This window comes from Phalacrocorax carbo, chromosome Z (assembly GCF_963921805.1).
Source record: "Phalacrocorax carbo chromosome Z, bPhaCar2.1, whole genome shotgun sequence".
NCBI lineage: Eukaryota > Metazoa > Chordata > Aves > Suliformes > Phalacrocoracidae > Phalacrocorax > Phalacrocorax carbo.
In genome coordinates this window covers 84,684,877-84,704,786 of record NC_087548.1, presented here as the reverse complement: position 1 = coordinate 84,704,786, position 19,910 = coordinate 84,684,877, and the positions used below count along the sequence as shown (strand labels likewise).

The 19,910-nt window shown below is 43.3% G+C and overlaps 1 protein-coding gene across 1 annotated transcript in view; it reads left to right on the top strand.

Annotated features, from left to right (window-relative positions):
* Positions 1-771: 771 nt before the first annotated feature.
* Positions 772-19,910, top strand: part of PCSK1 (proprotein convertase subtilisin/kexin type 1) — a 31,639-nt gene continuing 12,500 nt past the window's right edge. Inside the window, exons 1-9 of the mRNA XM_064438532.1 lie at positions 772-1,106; positions 2,834-2,938; positions 6,408-6,518; positions 8,772-8,918; positions 9,359-9,435; positions 11,512-11,600; positions 15,634-15,806; positions 18,057-18,269; positions 19,445-19,545. Of these exons, the coding sequence (XP_064294602.1) occupies positions 924-1,106; positions 2,834-2,938; positions 6,408-6,518; positions 8,772-8,918; positions 9,359-9,435; positions 11,512-11,600; positions 15,634-15,806; positions 18,057-18,269; positions 19,445-19,545 (1,199 nt within the window). The 5' untranslated portion in view covers positions 772-923. The remainder of the gene's footprint in view (positions 1,107-2,833; positions 2,939-6,407; positions 6,519-8,771; positions 8,919-9,358; positions 9,436-11,511; positions 11,601-15,633; positions 15,807-18,056; positions 18,270-19,444; positions 19,546-19,910) is intronic.

Below are 19,910 nucleotides of genomic sequence, written 5' to 3'. Positions count from 1 at the left end.
TGCTGAGAAAGTGCAACGTGCAGACCACTGGAAGTGATTAAAAAAAAAAAAAAGAGAATTTAAAATATTTAAAAATGAGTAATTGTACTTCAGGATGAAGATATTTGTTATGTAATCAGACCGGGTAGCGGCGCCAATTAATGCCGCATACCTATGGTGTGTCAGAAGTATCAGGGGATGATGCACATTCATCAAGCGCAGTAGGTCCCGGGTTATTAGCTTAATTATTAAAAAAAAAAAAAAAAAAGAAAAAGAAAAAAGAGAAAAATATTTTACCCGCCCGGGTGTCCCCCCGGAGAGAGGCCGGGAGGCGAGCGCCGCTCCTGCGGGGCTGGGGGGCAGCACCCCTCCGCGGAGGGGTCGGGGGAGGAGGGGGGGGGTCCGTGCCTCGCCCCCGGCCCGGGGCGCGACTGCCGGCCGTGAAGGCGTCGATCGCAACGCAGCGCAAAGCAGAGGCTCCGCGCAGCCCTGCGCCCGCGGCACCCGCGACCCCCGGGCCGGGGAGGGGACACACGCACGGACACGGACGGACACACAGACGCGGGGACAAGTCCGCTAAGTTGCCGCCGCGGGGAGGGGCCGCCCCCGTCCCCCGGGACCCGCCCGCGCACGCCGCGCCCCCCCCCCCCGCCTCCCACCGCCCCCCCGGGGGAATTACCACCCTCCCCCCGGCTCGGGGGCCAGGTACACTTGACGTCAGGATGGCTGTCGTCGTTTTGACGTGTAAACACTCATTTCCATTCCGGCTCCGGAGGGTCTGGGCGCCGCGCAGCCCCGGGCAGCCGCGCCGCGCCGGCAGGCAGGGACCCGCGCCGGGCCGCCCGCCCGCCCCGCTCCGCCGCGCTCGCCTAGCAACGCGGCGCCCCGCCGCAGCCCGCCCGCCCGCCTCGCCGCCGGCCGCCCTCCCCCGCCGCCCCGCGGCCATGGACGGGCGACGCTGGGCCGGCCGGTGCGCGGCCCTGGCGCTGCTGCTGGCCGCCTGCTGCCTGACCCGCGGCGGCAGCGCCGAGCGGCAGTTCCTCAACGAGTGGGCGGCGGAGATCCCGGCGGGCACCGACGCCGCCAGAGCCATCGCGGAGGAGCTGGACTACGACCTCGTGGGGCAGGTACGGCCGGGCGGGGGGCGGACCGCCGCGCTGAGCCGCGCAGCCCCGGGCAGCTGCCCCGCCGAGGCTCGCTTCCCTCACGCCCTCCTCAGCGCTGCCCCGAAACTTGTGCCCGGCTGCCGGGCGCGGGGCTCCGGGGAGTTTGAAGCGCCTTCCCCGCCCGCCGCCCCCCCCGGCCCCGGGGACGGCTCTCCCTGAGGGGAGCGGGCAGGGCGCTCCTGCCGTCCCTGAGGGACGCGGGCAGGGGGGGCCCGGCTCTCCCTGACGAGGTTCACGCAGGGCACCTGGCTTTCCCTGAGGAGACCGCGCAGAGTCGGGCAGGGCCACTGTGCTCTCCCGGAGGGATCCAGGCGGGGATCAGGCGGGGCGACTGTGATCCTCCTGAGGGGACCGGGCATGGCCGGGCAGGCACCCTCGCTGTCCCTCAGGGACCGGGGAGGGTCGGGCAGGGCGCCCCTGCGCTGTCTCTGAGGGGACCGGGGAGGGTCGGACAGGCAGCCCCGCTGTCCCTGAGGGACCGGGGAGGGTCGGACAGGCAGCCCCGCTGTCCCTCAGGGGACCGTCCAGGCACCCTCGCTGTCTCTCAGGGACCGGGGAGGGTCGGGCAGGCACCGCCGCTGTCCATCAGGGACCGGGCAGGCACCGGGCAGAGCGCCCCGGCTCCCCTAGGGGTCCGGGCAGCTCTGCCTCCGGCCCCGCGCCGCCCCCAACCTGCCCCCCCGCACCCTTTCCGCCCCCGGCGGCTCCATCGCCATCTCGGGGCTGCTCTCCAGCCGGCCCTCCCGGCGCTTTTTTGGGATGCCGTGACGTCAGCGTTGTCAGGGATGAGTAACCGCCTTTAGGTAACAGCCTCGTCCCACCTCCAGACGAGGGTCCTGTGCCAGGCAGCACGGTCTGGCCGCGCTGGGGACCCCACTCCTCCACAGAGCCGCTTCCCACCCGCGCCGTGGCCCGCAGCACCCGCCGGCAGCAGACTGGGAGCGTGTGCTGCGGGTCACCTCTCCCCAGGTGTGCCCGGTGCTGAGGGCAACCCCTGCCACGCAGGTGTGCGGGACGCGCAGCCCCGCGTCCCAGGCACGGTCATGTCCTTCGGACTCTCAAACCGAGGTGCAGTCCCCCCTCCGTGCGTTTGGTCGTTCTGCCTTTGGAGTCAGTGGATTCTCCCCCACTCAAACCGTCCCTCCTTAGGAAAGAGGGGTGTTTAAAGCTGGCGGGGTGCACCCAGCTCTCAGGGTGATCAACCACTGCACCAGTGAAGACGCCACTTCAGTAGGTGCCTGTACAAACAAACCCCGCAGTGAGGTTTATGAAGCTACACGAAGCTTTTTACACCTGTTCAGCTGAACCCCAGGAAGAGCAGATAAAACTGGCATGTGGCCTTACGTAAAACCTGTCCTTTGAAATGTGTCGGTGTCAAGCCTTGTCTCCGAGTATGCTGGTCACTACTACAGGTACATCTTTACTGAGTTCTGTAGTAGTAACGACTGCTGCTTCACTAGCTTGAGTGAAATTATTCCCCCAGTTTCTTCCAGCAGCACACTGGCTGTGATAAGCACTTCTTACCTGAAAGAGTGTTTTTCAGATTAGATTACAATATCTAAAAGATAGTTTCTTGCTCTTTTCTTTCCTCTTTTAAGTAGAATGAATTTGGTCAGGTTGTGATTGTTGATGTTTGTTTGCAGTGGGGAAATACCTCTCGATAGTTAAAGTACGCCTCTGTCTTTTAGATTGGATCACTCAAAAATCACTACCTATTCAGACGTAAAAGCCATCCAAGGCGGTCTCGAAGAAGTGCCATTCATATCACTAAAAGACTCTCTGATGATGAGCGGGTGAGTGTTACGTTTATTCCTTTTCATGCCCTCTGTTTATTCTGTCTCCTTATTGCTATTGCTAGCTTTGTAATGAGGTCACAGGCAGGCTTTCCTCGTTTTGCAAGTCTAATATATTCAGCATCCATACTCGTGTGAATAATACTTTATTATTCTGTCATTAACAGGCAGAATCTGACCCTCTCTTACCAAATTTTTTTGCAAGTGCTTTCCAAATTAAGATTTAAGATCTGCAGCATTGCACAGGCTTTGAATTTCAGATGATGTGTGTCTGATGAAAATATGGATGAGGAGCCACAGGGCTCGATTCAAAGTAAAAATCCATAGATGCAGTAGGTTTAATCAGGCCACGTCTGTGCAATTACCAAGGGGATTAGATTTGATTTAAAGTGAATGAATATTTAAAAAAAAAAAAAAAGCAGCAGGGGAAAAGGCCTGAGGTTTTGCTGGACTTGCTTCTTCCTTCACAAGCCAAAACCCCTTCTGAAAGGATCCATCACAGGTTCTAGACTTGCAGCAGCTGGGTACACTGGGATCCCGCTGCAGTCAGAGACAGGCACACTGGAGAGCCGGGGCTCTGAGGTACGATCCGCTGGTGAAGCAGACTCCCCATCTATTTGCCTTTGCTTAAGAGAGAAGCATGCCTGTTTGTTAACATACTGAGAAAATGGGGTGGGTGACAGATTTAAGGAACAGACCAGAATGCTGTCAGCCTCTCTTAAAAACAATTTCTGGCGAACTTCAGAATGAGGAAATTTGAATTTCAAATCAGCATTATTGCAGCAATCATTGTAAAAATACGAGCAGTCCAAAACATGAAGTAACCCAGTTGTGAAAACCAGCAATTTATCACATACGGACAAATCACTTGAGAACGAGTAATCGGTTATCTGGAGGTTTTGGATGCAAATGTCATCTGGGAGGAAATATTTTATGCGTAGCTAGGAGACTTAAAGGAGAGGGATGAGGCAGGGTATTTGTTTTGCCTGTTCCGTTTCGAAACGGTATGCTCCCATCTATCTCCTTGCAAACGCTGGTTTAACAGTTAAAGTCCTCTAGGTGAAATAATTCTAAACTGGGGATGTTGAAAACCATAGCTTCAGTGTAAATTAGCGTTCTGATTTACACATACCAATGATCAGCTGTTCAATGCCAGGGAATGGAGTTTTGGTTGCAGTTCCTCCCTTTTTTGGACTTATTACATCGGATGCGTCTCTTAAACAGGGAAACATGACCATGTTTAATATACCGAATTCTAATGTTGTAAGCAGAATGGAAGCAATTGTGTTAACACACATTATTGCCAAACGTTATTGCAGGCTTACATGCTTGGATCCAAAAGCAGAGCTTCAAAGTGCTGCAGGTGATTTGCTAAATTTACTCTAATTTCCCTTTTATTTACCATCTAGTATGCAAACTAACTATGTGAATGAATGGGATGTAATTATGTCATTACGTAAGTATATAAACACAAAGCAATCATGTAATGCTGTGTAGTTATACACGCACCTTTGCTCCAAAGAGCTACTCTTGTGCAGCAGCAGCCTATTTAAAAAGATTTAAATTCAATCTTTAGAAAGGGAGAGAGAAGGGAATCCTGCATTTGTTTGTAACGCCTTCGTGAATTTTACGTTATGGTAAGTGTGAAAGCTGGGGTAAAACTTGGCTCTCATCTGAGTATTTATCTGCTTCCTATAGGTGTCCCAGTGTTTGTTGTAACACAGAGAAAGGCTGTGAATACATTGAAAGGATATAATTATCTGGTTTCCTAACCCCTTCCAGTATTTGCAGTAGTTTCTAAATCTACTTTCTTGCAAGAGACCTGAATCAAGATTTTTTTCACTGCTTTATATATCAGCGACTGGGGATTTGGCACAGGGCCTTCAGCTTTTGCCGTAGATGGAAGGTTGGAACCTCACCCAGCTGCTGAGTGACAAACATTTGGCTTGTTTGTCTGACATATGGGCTTGGTAGTTTCAGCTCATTTCCCTCAGTGCAGTTGTCCACATCAAAAAAAGTAACAAGCATGGAAGTCATTAATTGTTAATTACTGGTGGGTGATGAGGAGGCCAAGCTTTGCTCTGGGCAGGGAAGAGAGGTAAAGGTAATTGCTCGAACGTGCGCACAGCTATGTATGGCCCTGGATATCTATAGGGTACTTTCAAATACTTACACCTGCATGGGCGTCTTCATCTCCTGTGACTAACTATGGTTCGTAGGGGTTTTAGCACTAAATGCATAGCACAGGGAGCAGCGTTAGAGAGCTTTCAGTAAACATGCCTGGTGTAGCTATCATTTCTAAGTGCTTATGCTCTTGTAGTGAACTTTCATTAGACTCTCACTAAAAAATTATATTTTAATCAAGTCTACTTTTTTTAATCATAATTTCTGAGTCACTCATTATTGTTTCAAATATGGTGATAGATGTAAGGACCATAAAGCCATTGGATCACAGTGAAAAATAATGAAATCTATTCAGATGTTTGAAGTGAAAGGTTAGCTCCAAGGCATCCTCCACATGAGGCTTATAGCAGGATCTTGGCAATCTACGGAACCTGAGTTTGCTTTGCTGGGCTGGAATTTGGGATGAAAAGCACCGACTTGATCTGTGTCACAGTGACCATCCAGGTGCTAGCAGTGAACAGCGTTTTATTCCCCTTTCCAAAAGGAGCTCGCAGCACAGGGATGGGTTTCAGAATCAGGGTTTGATTTGAACTGAGTTTAGTAACGCATTCAAGGAAGCCAAGCAGGATATGCTTCTAAAACGCAGCCTAGTGACTTAGAGGTAGCTGTGTCCGTGCACAAACACTATGCAACTCATTGGACTGATGCTTTAGCAAAACACGCTGAAGCATTTTGTCTTTCAGTGGAAGTGCAATTATGCCAGTGATTAAGTTAATCCAATACTTGTAGTTTACTAACTTATCACACTGACTACTACAAACTTTGTAGCTTACTAACTGATCACACTTCAAAACACCACTGGGGAGGAGACTTGAAGGTCCAGCTGGGCTATGAGTAACAGCATCATTATGATTGTTAGAGTAAAGCCTGAGACAATCCTTCTTTTCTTTTAACTCCTGGTAGAAATAGGTGGGCATTAAAATGTAGGTAGGAGGAAGAAGCAGTTTTGCTTGTTTTGGTAACCACCACCGCCTAGATAACCTTCTAACCATACTACTCGTTTGATGTGAAAGCCTGCATTGTGTGGCACTCACAGGAGTTCTTCTGTCAGCTTGTACTTAATTAACTTCTATGAATTATTCTATAGTACTGTGATTTCACCAAGGCCTCTTCCCCAAAATACACTGTATGCTATGGTATAAATCATCCTCCTCTCTGCATCAAACATTGTTCCTTTTGCATTAGGCATCAAAATTCTGCTGTGTGAGGAAACCCCTTACCCTCTAGGCTAAGAGAGTCCTAACCTATAGAGGCTTACTTGTCATATTTATACAAATAATTATAGGTGTCATGGGCAGAGCAGCAATATGAAAAAAAGCGAACTAAGCGTGCCACCATGAGAGACTCAGCAGAAAATCTTTTCAACGATCCTATGTGGAATCAGCAGTGGTATCTGGTAAGAATTCATTTCATTGTGGAAGGGATGGTGAATTTCCGTTGTGCTGCTATCAGCTGTATTACTTCACTGGTATCAGAGTGATGGCGCTGAAGGGAGTAAACGAAGAGTCCCTCTCATTAGCATATGCTATAAAAATGATGGACCTCTGTGATAATATTTCCAGGCAACCTTCTATTTTCTTTGAAGTGTCATTTGTGCAGACTCTAAAAGCCAGTTCAGGCTGCTGCTTAGGATGGGGGTTGATATTAGAAAGCAGTGTAACAGTTAAATCTAACTTAATAGTAATTTTTAAAATATTTGCTGTTGGCATATAAGAAGTCCCTTACCGTGTCTGAGGCTGGCCATGTATTTCTTTATTAAAATTGGCAGTGCAGAGTGCACACTCCAGGTGAAAATAAAAGCATATGTGTGCACGTGACAAGCACCTTCAGCCTCTTGGACTAGGATTTAAACAGAAGAGGGTCTCCGTAGCTCACATGTTCAAAACCTCAAGGAAAAGAAATTTCCTGAGCTCTATAATTTCTGTCTGCATGTGACAACTCAGAAATACAGATGATAATTCATGTTTTATATGGTTTATTTCGAGAGCCTGTACTTCCACTATGCATCCAGCTCTACCTTCAGTCTGGGCTTCATTGCTTTCACTCAGAATAGGCAAGGGATTAAAGATGGGTACGACAAATCAAGAAGAAAGCTCAAGCTCAAATGTGGCCCAAGTAGCTGGGAATACCTTTCTCTTCTTCAGTTCAGCTTCGAGAAAACCGACCAAACTCTAGGCTTTTTATATAATGCTTTGCCCTCTCTTTCCTTTGTTTGAGCTAGGAAAAATAAGTTATAAACCACATAGGATAAAATATTTCCATGAAGATTCCTGCAGACTTCTTTTCAACATAAAAAATAGTTATCTTTAAGAATTTAACTTTTCTTTGAAGCTGAATATCTGTTTGCTTCTTTGCCTGTTTCCAGTAGGAAGCAGGAAATTTCCGAGATGTCTGTATGGGACAAGTACACAAACACACACGGAGTTCAGAAAAGCAGTTTTGTAAAAACAGCAATGTCTTGCTCTCCAGGAGACACAGTTTTCTACCTTTCTGTAGTTTTCACTTATTTTCCCTCTAGTTTTCCCATGTGAGAAACAGAAACATGATACTTACCCTTGTTTGTGGTACACATTGATTTTTTTCTGATTAAATGCATAAATGCATTAAATATCTTCTTCCAAAATATATTCCTTGCCTTGAAGTAATTAACTTATTATTACCTTATTATTATGATTTGATGGCAACAGTTTTTAGCTCTGTTCAGTGTAACTTCACACATCACCAGAAAAAATTATTATTTGATGGATTCTAGAGAACAAAATTTGAAATCTCAGATAATTCCCTGAGCAGCAACAGTCAGAAGAGAAAGTGTAAAATAAAAAAATGTCATTCCAATAACAAATTTGGTATTTTAAGCCTCATATTACATGCAACATTCCTTTGGAAACAAAGAGGTGAAAAACCTGCAATCAGCTAATGCAATTATGCACAGAGAAAGAGAAAGAAAATGCTTTTTTACATCTGTGTTTTTATAGGGCTTGTAAGGAAGTTTTCTAAATTAGATGTATGCACTGCACTTTCAATATTAGAGAGGAAAAATGACCCATTTAGGAGTTACTCTTCAAACTACTTGCTGTGGAAGAGAAGGCTATAGATGAATCATGCTTCCAGTTGATTTACCACAGGAACAGTAATGAGGGTAGTAAACAGAAAGTTGTGATTCAGCACAGTTGTTCCTAACCAAACAACTACCTTAATTGTTTTATCCATTAATTATTTTGCTCTGGCTAACTTGAACGTCAAAGGAGAAAACACATTTGGAGAAAACGCAGCTCACTGCACTGTGGGGTACTGCCTTGGCTTCTCATCAAGTGAAAAGCGCAAATATTAGCAGGTCTGATCATTAACTCAGTGTTCCAAGGCTCATCGGTACATCCCTACCATTTCCATGTTTCTGCTGCCTTCCTCCAATAAATACAAGGTGCTCTTTGTTCAGAGGTGGTCTTCAGGGATCTTCAAGTCATGGGGTAAACCTTCCAGTGCTACAAGGATTTGAAGAAACTAATTTTTGTTTTGTCTTTGCAAAATTTGAGCAAAATATACAAGTTCAGGCTGGGTTGTCTTAGAGCACCTTTAAAATACAAGTGTGAACCTGCATAGTATAAACGGATAAAAATGGTGATGTACTTTAATCCTTTCTGTCCCCCAGCAAGATACAAGAATAACTCCATCCCTGCCCAAACTGGATCTCCATGTTATTCCTGTATGGCAAAAAGGGATTACAGGCAAGGGTGTTGTCATCACAGTACTAGACGATGGCTTGGAGTGGAATCACACTGACATCTACGCTAACTATGTGAGTTCGGGCACTAGAATGATATGGAATAAATTAATCAGTTGTAAATTTGATATACAGACACTCTTCTGCAGCTTGCTGTCTGTTCTGTAAGTCAGCTCCTACAGTACAGAGACTGAAATATTTGCTCTGTGCCACAGGAAGCTGAATGTTACATAGCAATGACAGTGGGGGGTGTTTGTTTGTTTGTTTGTTTGTTTGTTTTTCCCCTCAGTGTATTTAGTTCCCAGGCATGTTCATATATAGTGGTTTAATGCTGAATTATTAAAGCTCCGTGAAAAATTTATGGAATTGTTAATGCCCATCAAATTCTACCATTTTGATTGCTGTCAACATGAGCCACACCAAATAAATAAATACAGACCCTAGAACCCATGTTGTTACATATTTTAAAATGCATTTTCCAGTGGTGCGAAATAATTCTTTTTTTTCTAATGTAGGATCCACAGGCAAGTTATGATTTCAATGACAACGATCACGATCCCTTCCCTAGATATGACCCAACAAATGAAAACAAGTGAGTAGTCTTGTTGTGTGAAGAGAACCAAAGTGTGTTATTAATTTGTGTGTTAGAACATGCAAATGCGGGAGTATCTATGTATGTTCCCTATGACAATCATATAATAAAAAGGAAGAATTTGTATAACAGAATGACGGGATGGTTGAGGTTGGAAGGGACCCCTGAAGGTCGCCTGGTCCAAGCTCCTGCTCAAGCATGGAGACCTAGAGCAGGCTTCCCAGGACCACATCCAGACAGCTTTTCAATATTTCCAAGAAGGGAGATTGCAGAACCTCCCTGGGGAACCTGTGCCAGTGCTTGGTCACCCTCACAGTGAAAAAGAGTTTCTTGGTGTTCCGAAGGAACCACCTGTGTTTCAGCTTGCACAATAGTTTACACACACCATTGGCACAAACACTGGAACCTAAGGAAATTAAGTTCCCAGATGAAGAGCTTCGTAACTGTAATCTGCCTATAATGTCCAAAGTTTCTTCATATCTGTGTATGTGTAAGGTACTGATATGTTTCTGTAAGCTGAAGGGAACACTCTCTTCATGTCACTGAGGTGTCATTCACCTCGCTAAGCAGATTTTGACTTTAGCTCTCTGCTTTGCACTGGGAATTTCAAAAGAAAATGTCTCCTATGAAGGGCTCTGGAAGAGACTGTGTCTTAGAGGAACCTACCAAGAAACCCATCCCTTCAGGTCAGCTTTTGTAGCTAAGGATGCTGTTTTCCAGTGTTGGCAGTACCTTTTGGGCCAACAGAATAGCTTCTAGCTCAGTGCAGGCAATCACAGGTGGAGTCATGCTTCTGATCTCCTCTCATGTGGGTATGACACTGGAGGAGGTTACATTCACTCCTGAGACAATCTTTCTGTCTCTTCTGAGAAATATGGAAGCTTTATTTAGACCAGATTTGGCCTAAATGTCCTCAAGGTAATAACCTAGGAAGTTTCAAAGGCTTGAACACGAGACAACCAGCCAGTTCACTTAGTGGACTTGTGGAATTTTCTCTGACACCCGCTCTAGAGCTACCTCTTTGATACTCTGTGGAACATCCTGATGCGTCTGTCACACCTTGGTGTAGCCATGGTACTTCAGGGAGGGATTTTGTCCATCAGAAAGGGAAGAAAATGGACCTCTTGAAAAGCTGGTACACAGAAGAAGTCAATTTCTTAAACCAATTAGCATGCAGCTACTCAACAAAGATACAGTAAGGAACTGATGCACTGGTTCCCTATTGTCTCTCAGACAATGCAATAGCATCCACAACACAAATCAGTGCATGGGGAAAAACCCCAGTCAATCACAGGTTAAATGTCCCGTGAATAAGACATTTGAAAAATTACATTTCAACTTTGTTACAAAGTTATTTAAGAGCAAGAAGCCATTATCCTCTTGTTCTGATGGTATTATCTCTTAAATCTACCTGTATTACCTCTAATCTTTATTAATAAGCAAATGGAATTCAGCCCAGAGGCATTCAAACACTTCATTGAATAACAATCTGTAGTATTAAGTAATATAACTTTTTTACAATTACACTTATGTGAAGGTTTTCTGTATTGTGGAATAAGAATCACCTATGGCAAAAAAAAATTGCATAGAAAATGGCTGGTTACAAGAAAAAATTAGCAATGGTGAGGATACTTTAAAGGCTGACTTTCTGAAATCTTAAATAAATGCAGTCATTAAAAAAGAGTATTTAAGTGTGTGATTAAAAAAGACTTGTCTCATATTTCTGTCTGAAGAAGTTTGGCAGCTTCTTAGCCCCATAATTTTATGCTACTTTTGCACTCTGCTAAAATACTGGTATCTAATAAATCTATGGACTTCAGTGTGACTTAGCTTAGGTATTTATCATCTCATCACAATGATCCCTTGATTGTTGATTAGGTAAAATTACATTGATTAAAGTCTAAAAGAAACAACTATTTTTGTATCATGTCAATAGAATTCAAAAGCTATTCAGTAGCTGCGTTGCATTCATTTAAAGGAAGACTTCCACCAAGTGAAGAAGGTCATTGATGAGTCTTTGTGTACGCTACACAAAGATGGTATGAGATGTTGTTTATTCCTACTATATTTATTCAGGCACGGAACACGGTGTGCAGGAGAAATTGCCATGCAAGCCAACAACAGAAAATGTGGAGTTGGGGTAGCCTACAATTCCAAAGTTGGAGGTAAGACAATGAAAATAATTAGATGTCTAATACGAATGGAAACCAGTCAGATCCTGTGAAGTGCTGAATGTTTTCAGCTGACATTAATCTGAAATATAAATGAGTGGTCCTTCTCAGAAAACACAAATCTTGTGGTATTAGGCTACAAAATCCTCTCTGTCCATAGTGCAGAGCGTTGCATCTATACAAGAGCATCTCTCGAATGTCAGCATACCCTCTGGAATTTGGTTATTAGTTGAATATATGTAGAATATACAACAACAGCAACCACAATATAGGTGGTGATGATGATAGTAGTAGTAGTAGTAATAATAATAATAATAATAATAGCAACAACCTATATTGTACCCAGAGGTAAGACTGTACCTTTTAAGGAATGATGGACTCACTTATAATTGGTTATCCTGTAATATCCTGGTGGTGTTGGGGAGGAGAGGGACTGAGCAGAGTGAAAGTAAGAATGTACAAATTTATAACCACCCTTGCTTGCAGCATATCTACGCAATTACATTTGAAAGGTCATGTCAGTCAAGATACTCAAACTGCTGTGGTTTTTGTTTCAACAGCTTACTTCTCTGCTATCATCATAAGTTAATTTTGAAAATAAGTAGGGTCTTGCTTGCCCGTCAATCAATATTGCCATATGAAGCAGTGACTAGAAGTTTAATCCATTAGAGGTTTATGAAATAGTCATTATCAAAGTATCAGTTGCAAATGGTTCTTTAGCTCAGAGGAAGATACTTGTACAGGCCCAGTTTTGGCATTACTCCTGTTTTCCGTTTAAACAAAGGGACGATGAATGGCAATTGACACCCATAACTGCTGTTCCCACTATTTTGGTCTCATGTTTGTAGGTTCCCATTTACTCTACTGAGCTGTCATAGATGTCAGCTTTGCAGTCTGCCTTTGCCAATATGCATTACGCTCTCATGCTCTGTTTAAATAAAATATCTCACTCATAAGACGAAGACGCCGCATTTTCAAAGCAGGGCAAAATGGATGAAGCTGCAAAGATGCCGGAACTCCCGCTGTGCCCGTATTTTAAGGCACTTACATCTACGGAGGAGATTCTTCCACAGCTATTTGCATATGCTCTGGTTTCATTTGCAAATGCAAACTACAGATCTGTGTGGGGTGATTTGTCTAGGAAAGGAAAATAACAGGAGGAGAAGCAGTCCAGCAATCCAAATTATCCAGAAAGCTGCTTATACCTGCATGGGGGGAAGGAGGAAGAATAGAAGAGTTGAAAGAAATTGTAAGCTGTTATTTATGACCAGCCTGATTAAGATAGGGATGTAACAAAAATGTGTTTAAAGAGCAATGGAAGATAGGAGAAGTCTTCAAAAGATTCAGATAAATTTGGAGTGGCTAAACATTGGAAGGCTTTTTTGATGTTCCAAGCTATACAAGATTCATTTCTTCACAGTTCTTTTTATCTCTTTTTTTTTTTTTAAATCCATGAAATGATGCATTACACACTTCTGTTTGACGTTAGTTAAGGATGACTTCTGTAAGTGGCTGTTTGCTTGTAGCAGTTGCCATACTGGATAAATCCAGCGGTCCACAGCCAACGCCTTCTCTCTGATACTCAGCAATAGCTGCTTTAGGGAAAGAAACCCTGACATCTGGAATACCTTGTTCTCTGATCTTCAGCATCAGGGGTTGGTTTAACTTTGCCTTGAGGGGTAAAACAAAACATTCAATGCAAAATTTTTTGTTTTCCATGAAAATACTGACTTTAATAATCCTGGGCATTCTTGCTAGTCACATCAATACCTGGCCTTATTCTGAAACCTTGATTAGTCTCTTCAGTACTTTGTGGCTCTGAATCCCATAGGGTTTTCTGTGTACTGTGTGAAAAAAAAAAATAATTCTTAATGCCAATTTTCAAAGTGACACCTTTCAGTGTCCTCTTGTTCTGCAGCCACCTCTCTCTTGTTCTGCGTAGAGCTAAGAAATGCGCGTGTATCAATCACCTTTGGAGTAAAGTGGGGTGAATATGTATATTCATGCGTACCTAACCATAGCACTGTGCTATGATATTTCTCTAGTGCTGCCATGGAAATCAAATGATTAAGAAGCTCCATTTTACAAAGGACTGGGCTGAGAGTTCCCGCACAGTGACGTGTTGCTAAAAATAGCCTACTGCCAGGCAGATACATGTATGTGTCTGAAATTACCTTGGGCTTTGCTCTTTGATTTTGTGGGACTGATGACGGGAGCAGACATGTGCAAGAATAGGAAAGAGTTTATGCAAGAGGACATAATTGGAGTCTGCTTAGGGAAATATCACTGCAGTCATCAGATCCCTGAGTTGACTTAAACAAGCAGGATTTTTGGAGGTCACAAAGACAAGACAGCAGGTGTTTTTCTTGAACTGTTTTCATCAGTATGTTGTCAGTGTTCTTCTTTTCTTATTACATTATTTATCTGTGGAGTTGTCTTTGTCTTCTTCTGTGGGAAATAGCTGCACACTACTCTCTGCATTCCCAGGATCTCATTATGTGTTGCAAGCTAGCACCCGGAGCTTGCAGTCGTTTCCACACAGGCAGATCTTTGCTCACAGCGCGCTGGTATGACAGAATCTCACCATTCTGAGCCAACTGAAAAATGAGTATTTAAAATGTTACGAGTTTAAGCCTATGCAGAGTGAGTGATGTTTTAGTATCTGAGGCTTAGCATGTACCTTGTTTCTTTTCCCAGCTTTGTGAGTGATAGTGGAGTAGCAGTGGTTGAGTGGATTAACTCCTTTGTCTGTTTTTGCCACTAATTAATATAAAATAATAAGCCCAGCTTTGTCTCAGAGGTATTACAGGTCTTAGAAGCCAGCTATTGGGAAGAGAATTATGCTCACAGTCTTTTTTTTCCTGCTTCATAGTATAGGAAAAGAACTAGATGCTGAGCTGCAGGGGCAAGGCTGTTTTTCTGGGGGTTTTGTTTTTGTTTTTGGTTTTGGTTTTTTGTTTTTTTTTTATAGAACAACCATATTCTGCTTGCCATGCTTTGGAAAAATCCTCATTTTGTGGAAAATACTAGAAAATGAGTACTCATAATTCACCAACTGCCAGTAATGGTGCAGCTGCTGTAGTACTAACTTGCCAAGTTCAAGACAACCCAGACATTTTTATTGCTTGAAAACACAGGCTGACTCCTGACTGCTGTGGCTCTTATATTGCTGCTGTTGCTGGGAGAGCCATGCCATAGTGGGAATTTTGCCAGACTTCTGCTGTTTCTATCCTCCTCCAGCGCTGGACAGTGGTAGCAATGTTACTGCAGAGCTAGGGATTTGCAGAGCAAGAGATCCAGTGCAGATGAACCGCTGTCTGCCACTGAATTTTAAGTACCACTGAGATCAGGCATGCTCTGAAGAAGATTAGATCATGCAGTTCCTAATAAAATGTTAATGGCTAGATATCTCTAGCATCTCTGGATTGCTCACAGTAGAAAAAACGTGGCAGTAAAACAACAGTGAAGAATATTTTGTGGTGAAGACAGAAGAGCTAGTCAAAAAGCACGTCACAAAGACAGCAAAACCTTAACAACTGTGAGGACAAAGTGTTTCAGTCAGAACATTCAGAACTACATATTTGAATTAAAACTCTTAAAACTCTTGAAGATAATGTTAATAAAAGCTATTTAATTTTAGTGACATGCTAGCAGTTTGAGAATTGTTTTTTACAGATTTAACAGAGAGGAAGAAAGAGTCAAGAAAGCTCAATGCAATAAGAAACAGCAGGAACAGTAAGCAAAACATCATCTTCTTGGCTTTCTGTAGAAGGAGGGAAAGAAGTAAATAAGAGGTAACTAAGATGTTAAGAGGGTTTTTTTTTAATGTTTATAGAGAGCACTGAGCTCTGCAAATAAAGGGTAAGTGTATTGTTTCCCACTGACATGGACTGTCCTGAGTGTTACATGAACAGCAGTAGGCTCTGGTTGCAATAGTTATTGATTAATTTTGGTGGAAACCTTACAAACAAAGACAAAGAAGAGGGAACAGAAAGTAAATCCAGTCTGCTTGTTTTCTTCTGTTAAGGTATACGTATGCTGGATGGAATAGTCACTGACGCTATTGAAGCCAGCTCAATCGGTTTCAATCCAGAACATGTGGATATTTACAGTGCAAGCTGGGGCCCTAATGATGATGGTAAAACTGTGGAGGGACCTGGGAGACTGGCACAGAAGGCCTTTGAGTATGGGATAAAACAGGTATGACACTTCGTAGAAAGATACCATAAAATGTGGCAGAGAACAGAATTTTAGAAAGGTTGATTTCAGGGAAGAAGTGAAAATGGTTTGTACTTTCTTTGCTCAAACATATTTGTAAAGGAGGCAATAGATTTTAATAGTACAGGTCACAGAAATTACCAGCCAGAGCAGGACTTTTAAAAAAGCACCATTAGAGCTTTCTAAGCTGGTTTTAAGGTGCCATTCTCCACAGATAAGCTTGCTTTTTCCAGCCTTACTTTTGCTGCCTTTGTCTCGCCCTACCCCCACCCTTCTCTGCTGCTTGTTTTGCACTGAACAGTAATTGGATTTCTGCACTGAAAGCCTATAAAATTTAATATAAAATTTCTGCTTTGTGAATATTTTGCTGTGTGAAAGAGTGATGCATTTTAGCACCCTGTGGATGGGCTTGTCTTACGTTAATTGCATTAGTTTATAAATTGGTGCGTATCATGATCCAGTTAAAATGAAGAGAGTGAAAATGCATGATGAAGAATATTGGAAACAATGTTTTTACAGTTCCTTTTTCTGTTATCCTCTTTAGATCTGTCCGGGTGATAAGTAGGGTGCAAACTGAGAGCTACCGAGGATGTGTTGATAGACTGGTCTTGCTTTTGCCAGTGAGGTGAAAAGATATCTAAAGATGAACAGGTACTAGTAGAGTGAGTAAGACTGAATCATAGACAGGAGAGGAGAGAAATGGAGGAGAGCTTGAAGGACAGAAGCAAAGAGAAAGAGGGTTTTGGAAAAAGGGCACTTAACGTTAGCAGACAGAAGGAGGCAAGAAGAAGGAAGGGTCTGACAGCTGGCGAACATTCTCTGAGGAAAGAATGGAGACCTGGAGGAGTGGGGTGGTGATAAACAGATCTAAGTCCCTAGGTAGGCAGCAAAAGAGGGAGAATTAAAGGCAATAATTAGGGGACTAAAGTTCAGTGGTCTTACTCTGAAAAAGCGGGCTGTTTGGTGAAGAATGTGTCACAACTTGTTTTATTTCTTAAGATGAGCAAATTTACCCATTAATTTGTCAGGCTTCCTTTCACAAGGATCTGGATGGTCTCCATTCTGCTTAAAGTCAGCCAGAGTTGGGGATGCCAGCAGCTTTCATCCCTGACACCCCGTAAAGCACTTAGGCGTATGCTTAACCTTAAGCATCTGAGAGGTGTTAGTGGCACTATAAGTGAAATCAAAGCAGGTGTTTACACATACCAGTCCTTTTCTGGACTGCAACAAAGGGAGATACTACCTCCTTCTCTGCAACTGACGTCGCTTGTCCTTCCCATTTTAGCAGTTGTATCACAAAGTGTACAGCTAACTTTTCTTTATTGTTAATGTTTTAAGTGCTGCAAATGTCTTAGCACTTGCATGAATAACATCAAATCTCTGCTGAGTGGGATGATAAAAATCTGTGTTTCAGCTGCTGTTTCCAGTGAGTGTACATATATTAATAATGAACAACATATGAACTTTTGCTATTTGCACAAAACAGATTTTTTTTCCACTGAAGAACTAGCACAGCTTAAGACTGGATAGGGTGATACGCCTTTCCTTTACGATAGCCGTGGTGGTTGACATGCTGTCAGCATCAGTTGTTAGCTGCAGCTCCCTCATTAGACTCTGGAGATCAAAGCAGGGAATGTCTGGAGACTGGTGGCGCTGGCCCACAGATTTGTTAGAGAAGGGAGGGTTTTCAGTCAGACATGTTTGCTGGTTCACTGTGTTTCAGCAAGTAAGTGCTAAACGTGAAAGGCTTCCTTAAAAAAAATAAATTGGTGGAAAAGTCACGTCATGCACGTCATTATACTGCTTACCTGTACATTGTGATTACAGGAAAGACAAATTAAATAAACCCTGATGAACTTGCCATTTCTTAAAAAAAAAAGGGCTTTTTTCCTAGAAATGTTCAGGACCAAAACATCAGCATGTGGGAAGAATTACCTGCTGAGCACAGACTCTGTTTTTAACTTAAAAACCTATTCTGAGGAAAATTGCTGTACCTACTGAACCTGGACCATGCAAAGTAAGAGATGTACTGTAGGGCATGAAGTAGGATACCCCAAGTAGCTCATTTTGTCTGTCTCTGTCTTCTACAGTACTCATGGAAAATTGTCCTTTTCTACCTGAAAATGTTGATATATTAGGTTTGGGTTTTTTTTGGGTGGTGGCGGGAGTTGTTACGAATGCATTACAGAGACTGAAATCTCTTTGATAACCACTCATTTCCATTTTCTCTAGGGCCGAAATGGAAAAGGCTCCATTTTTGTATGGGCTTCTGGGAACGGAGGCCGTCAGGGTGACAACTGTGACTGTGATGGTTACACTGATAGTATCTACACTATCTCCATTAGCAGTGCTTCTCAGCAAGGCCTTTCTCCCTGGTATGCAGAGAAGTGCTCTTCAACTCTGGCCACAGCATACAGCAGTGGGGATTATACTGACCAAAGAATTGTAGGTTGTTTTTACTAGATTCAGAACAAACATAGAAATGTATTATATATGCAAACAACAAGTGAGAGCTCTTAAATGCTTGGTTTCGAGTGCCTGCTTTACGTTATGTGTTACATGCTTAGTGCTTTTGCCTTGAAACACTGAGGGGTCTGTAATCCTAAAAGTGATTGTATTCCTGGAACACCTTCTACTGTAAAGCAATGGCTAAACAAAATCATCGTGTTAATGCAGTTAAATCCGCATGCTGAATTTGTCTGCTGTTTGTGCATGAGAGAGGGCTCTGCACGAAGTTTGATATGGTCCTATTCAGAAATGGCAGACAAAGAGATATTTAGAGTAAAAGGAAAAAGAACCTGTGAAGTTAGTGTACCGTATGAGTCAGTACATCTGATATACCCTGCCATTAGCTTTTGTAAGATTGTCAGCTCCTGAGTTCCCACTTACAACAGCAACGATAGTGTTTCCAAACCTGTACAAGGCATTCAGCAAGGAGGCAGAGCAGTCTGTACGTCTTCATTAACTGTGCAAGAAATAACTTGTACTGAAGAAAATTGCTGTGATAAAATAATGTTGAAGTACCTATAATTTCTGTTCAGCCCTGGTGGATGCTAATTTTATGATAAACTACATGGATGTGGATTAAAGCAATGTCATTCCAAGATAGCCAGGAGATAGTCTTTCCTAAGTGGCTTCTCTTCATAGCCGAGGTGTAGATACATGGGCAGATGAGTTTGGTATTTAATTTCCAAATAAAGCACGTGTTTCATTGCAAATTATAGTTCTTCTGTTGAAGTGGGAGCAGAACACCAATACTAATCCTATGAGTAATTTTCTAGCAAGCAGTAATTTTAAATGTTCTAGGCCCAACACAATGATCTGTTTTTATGATTCACCAGTAAGCCTAAAACACTTATTGTGAAACCTTAGAATAAAATAAGATATTCAGTGTGGGAGTATTTTGTTCCAACACAAAGTGTTTTGATACAAAAATTATAGTTGAAGTAAAAAGAGTGGATTGAAATACGAACGGATTTAAACATCCATCACTTTTTCTGCTGGTGAGGAATGTGTAATATGCACCAAGTAAAGGATACATGGTTATGTTTGTGAGTGTGGGCATGACTGTATTTACAACTGTTTATTCATGCAATCTGGTTTTTTTGTCTTTCTGTCAGACAAGTGCTGATCTTCACAATGAATGTACAGAGACTCACACTGGGACCTCTGCATCCGCACCACTGGCAGCGGGAATTTTTGCTCTAGCGCTGGAAGCAAAGTAAGATGTCACACAATTAGCTTTGAAACGCCTCTCTGTCAGCCACCCTGCCATCTTCCCCCAAATGTTGTCTATCTGAAGGTGGCACCATCTCATGCTGCTGCAGCAACGCTGCTTGTCAGTCAGACTTGCTCAGCCTGATGACAAAAATAAGCAGCTACTGGCCCCAACACCTTCTTAGTAAAGCAGAACCAATGTAAGTAAAATTGATGACTGAGGAATTTTAGTCCATTTTGTGCATTGGCAGCAATTGTTTACTGAGTTCTGGTCAACTGCACTTAAAAGCAGTGAGGCTGCATGTGTATCAGCAGAACATGGTTTGAAGACAATAGGTTGCAGGAGTTTAAGTCTTTAGTCAATTTACA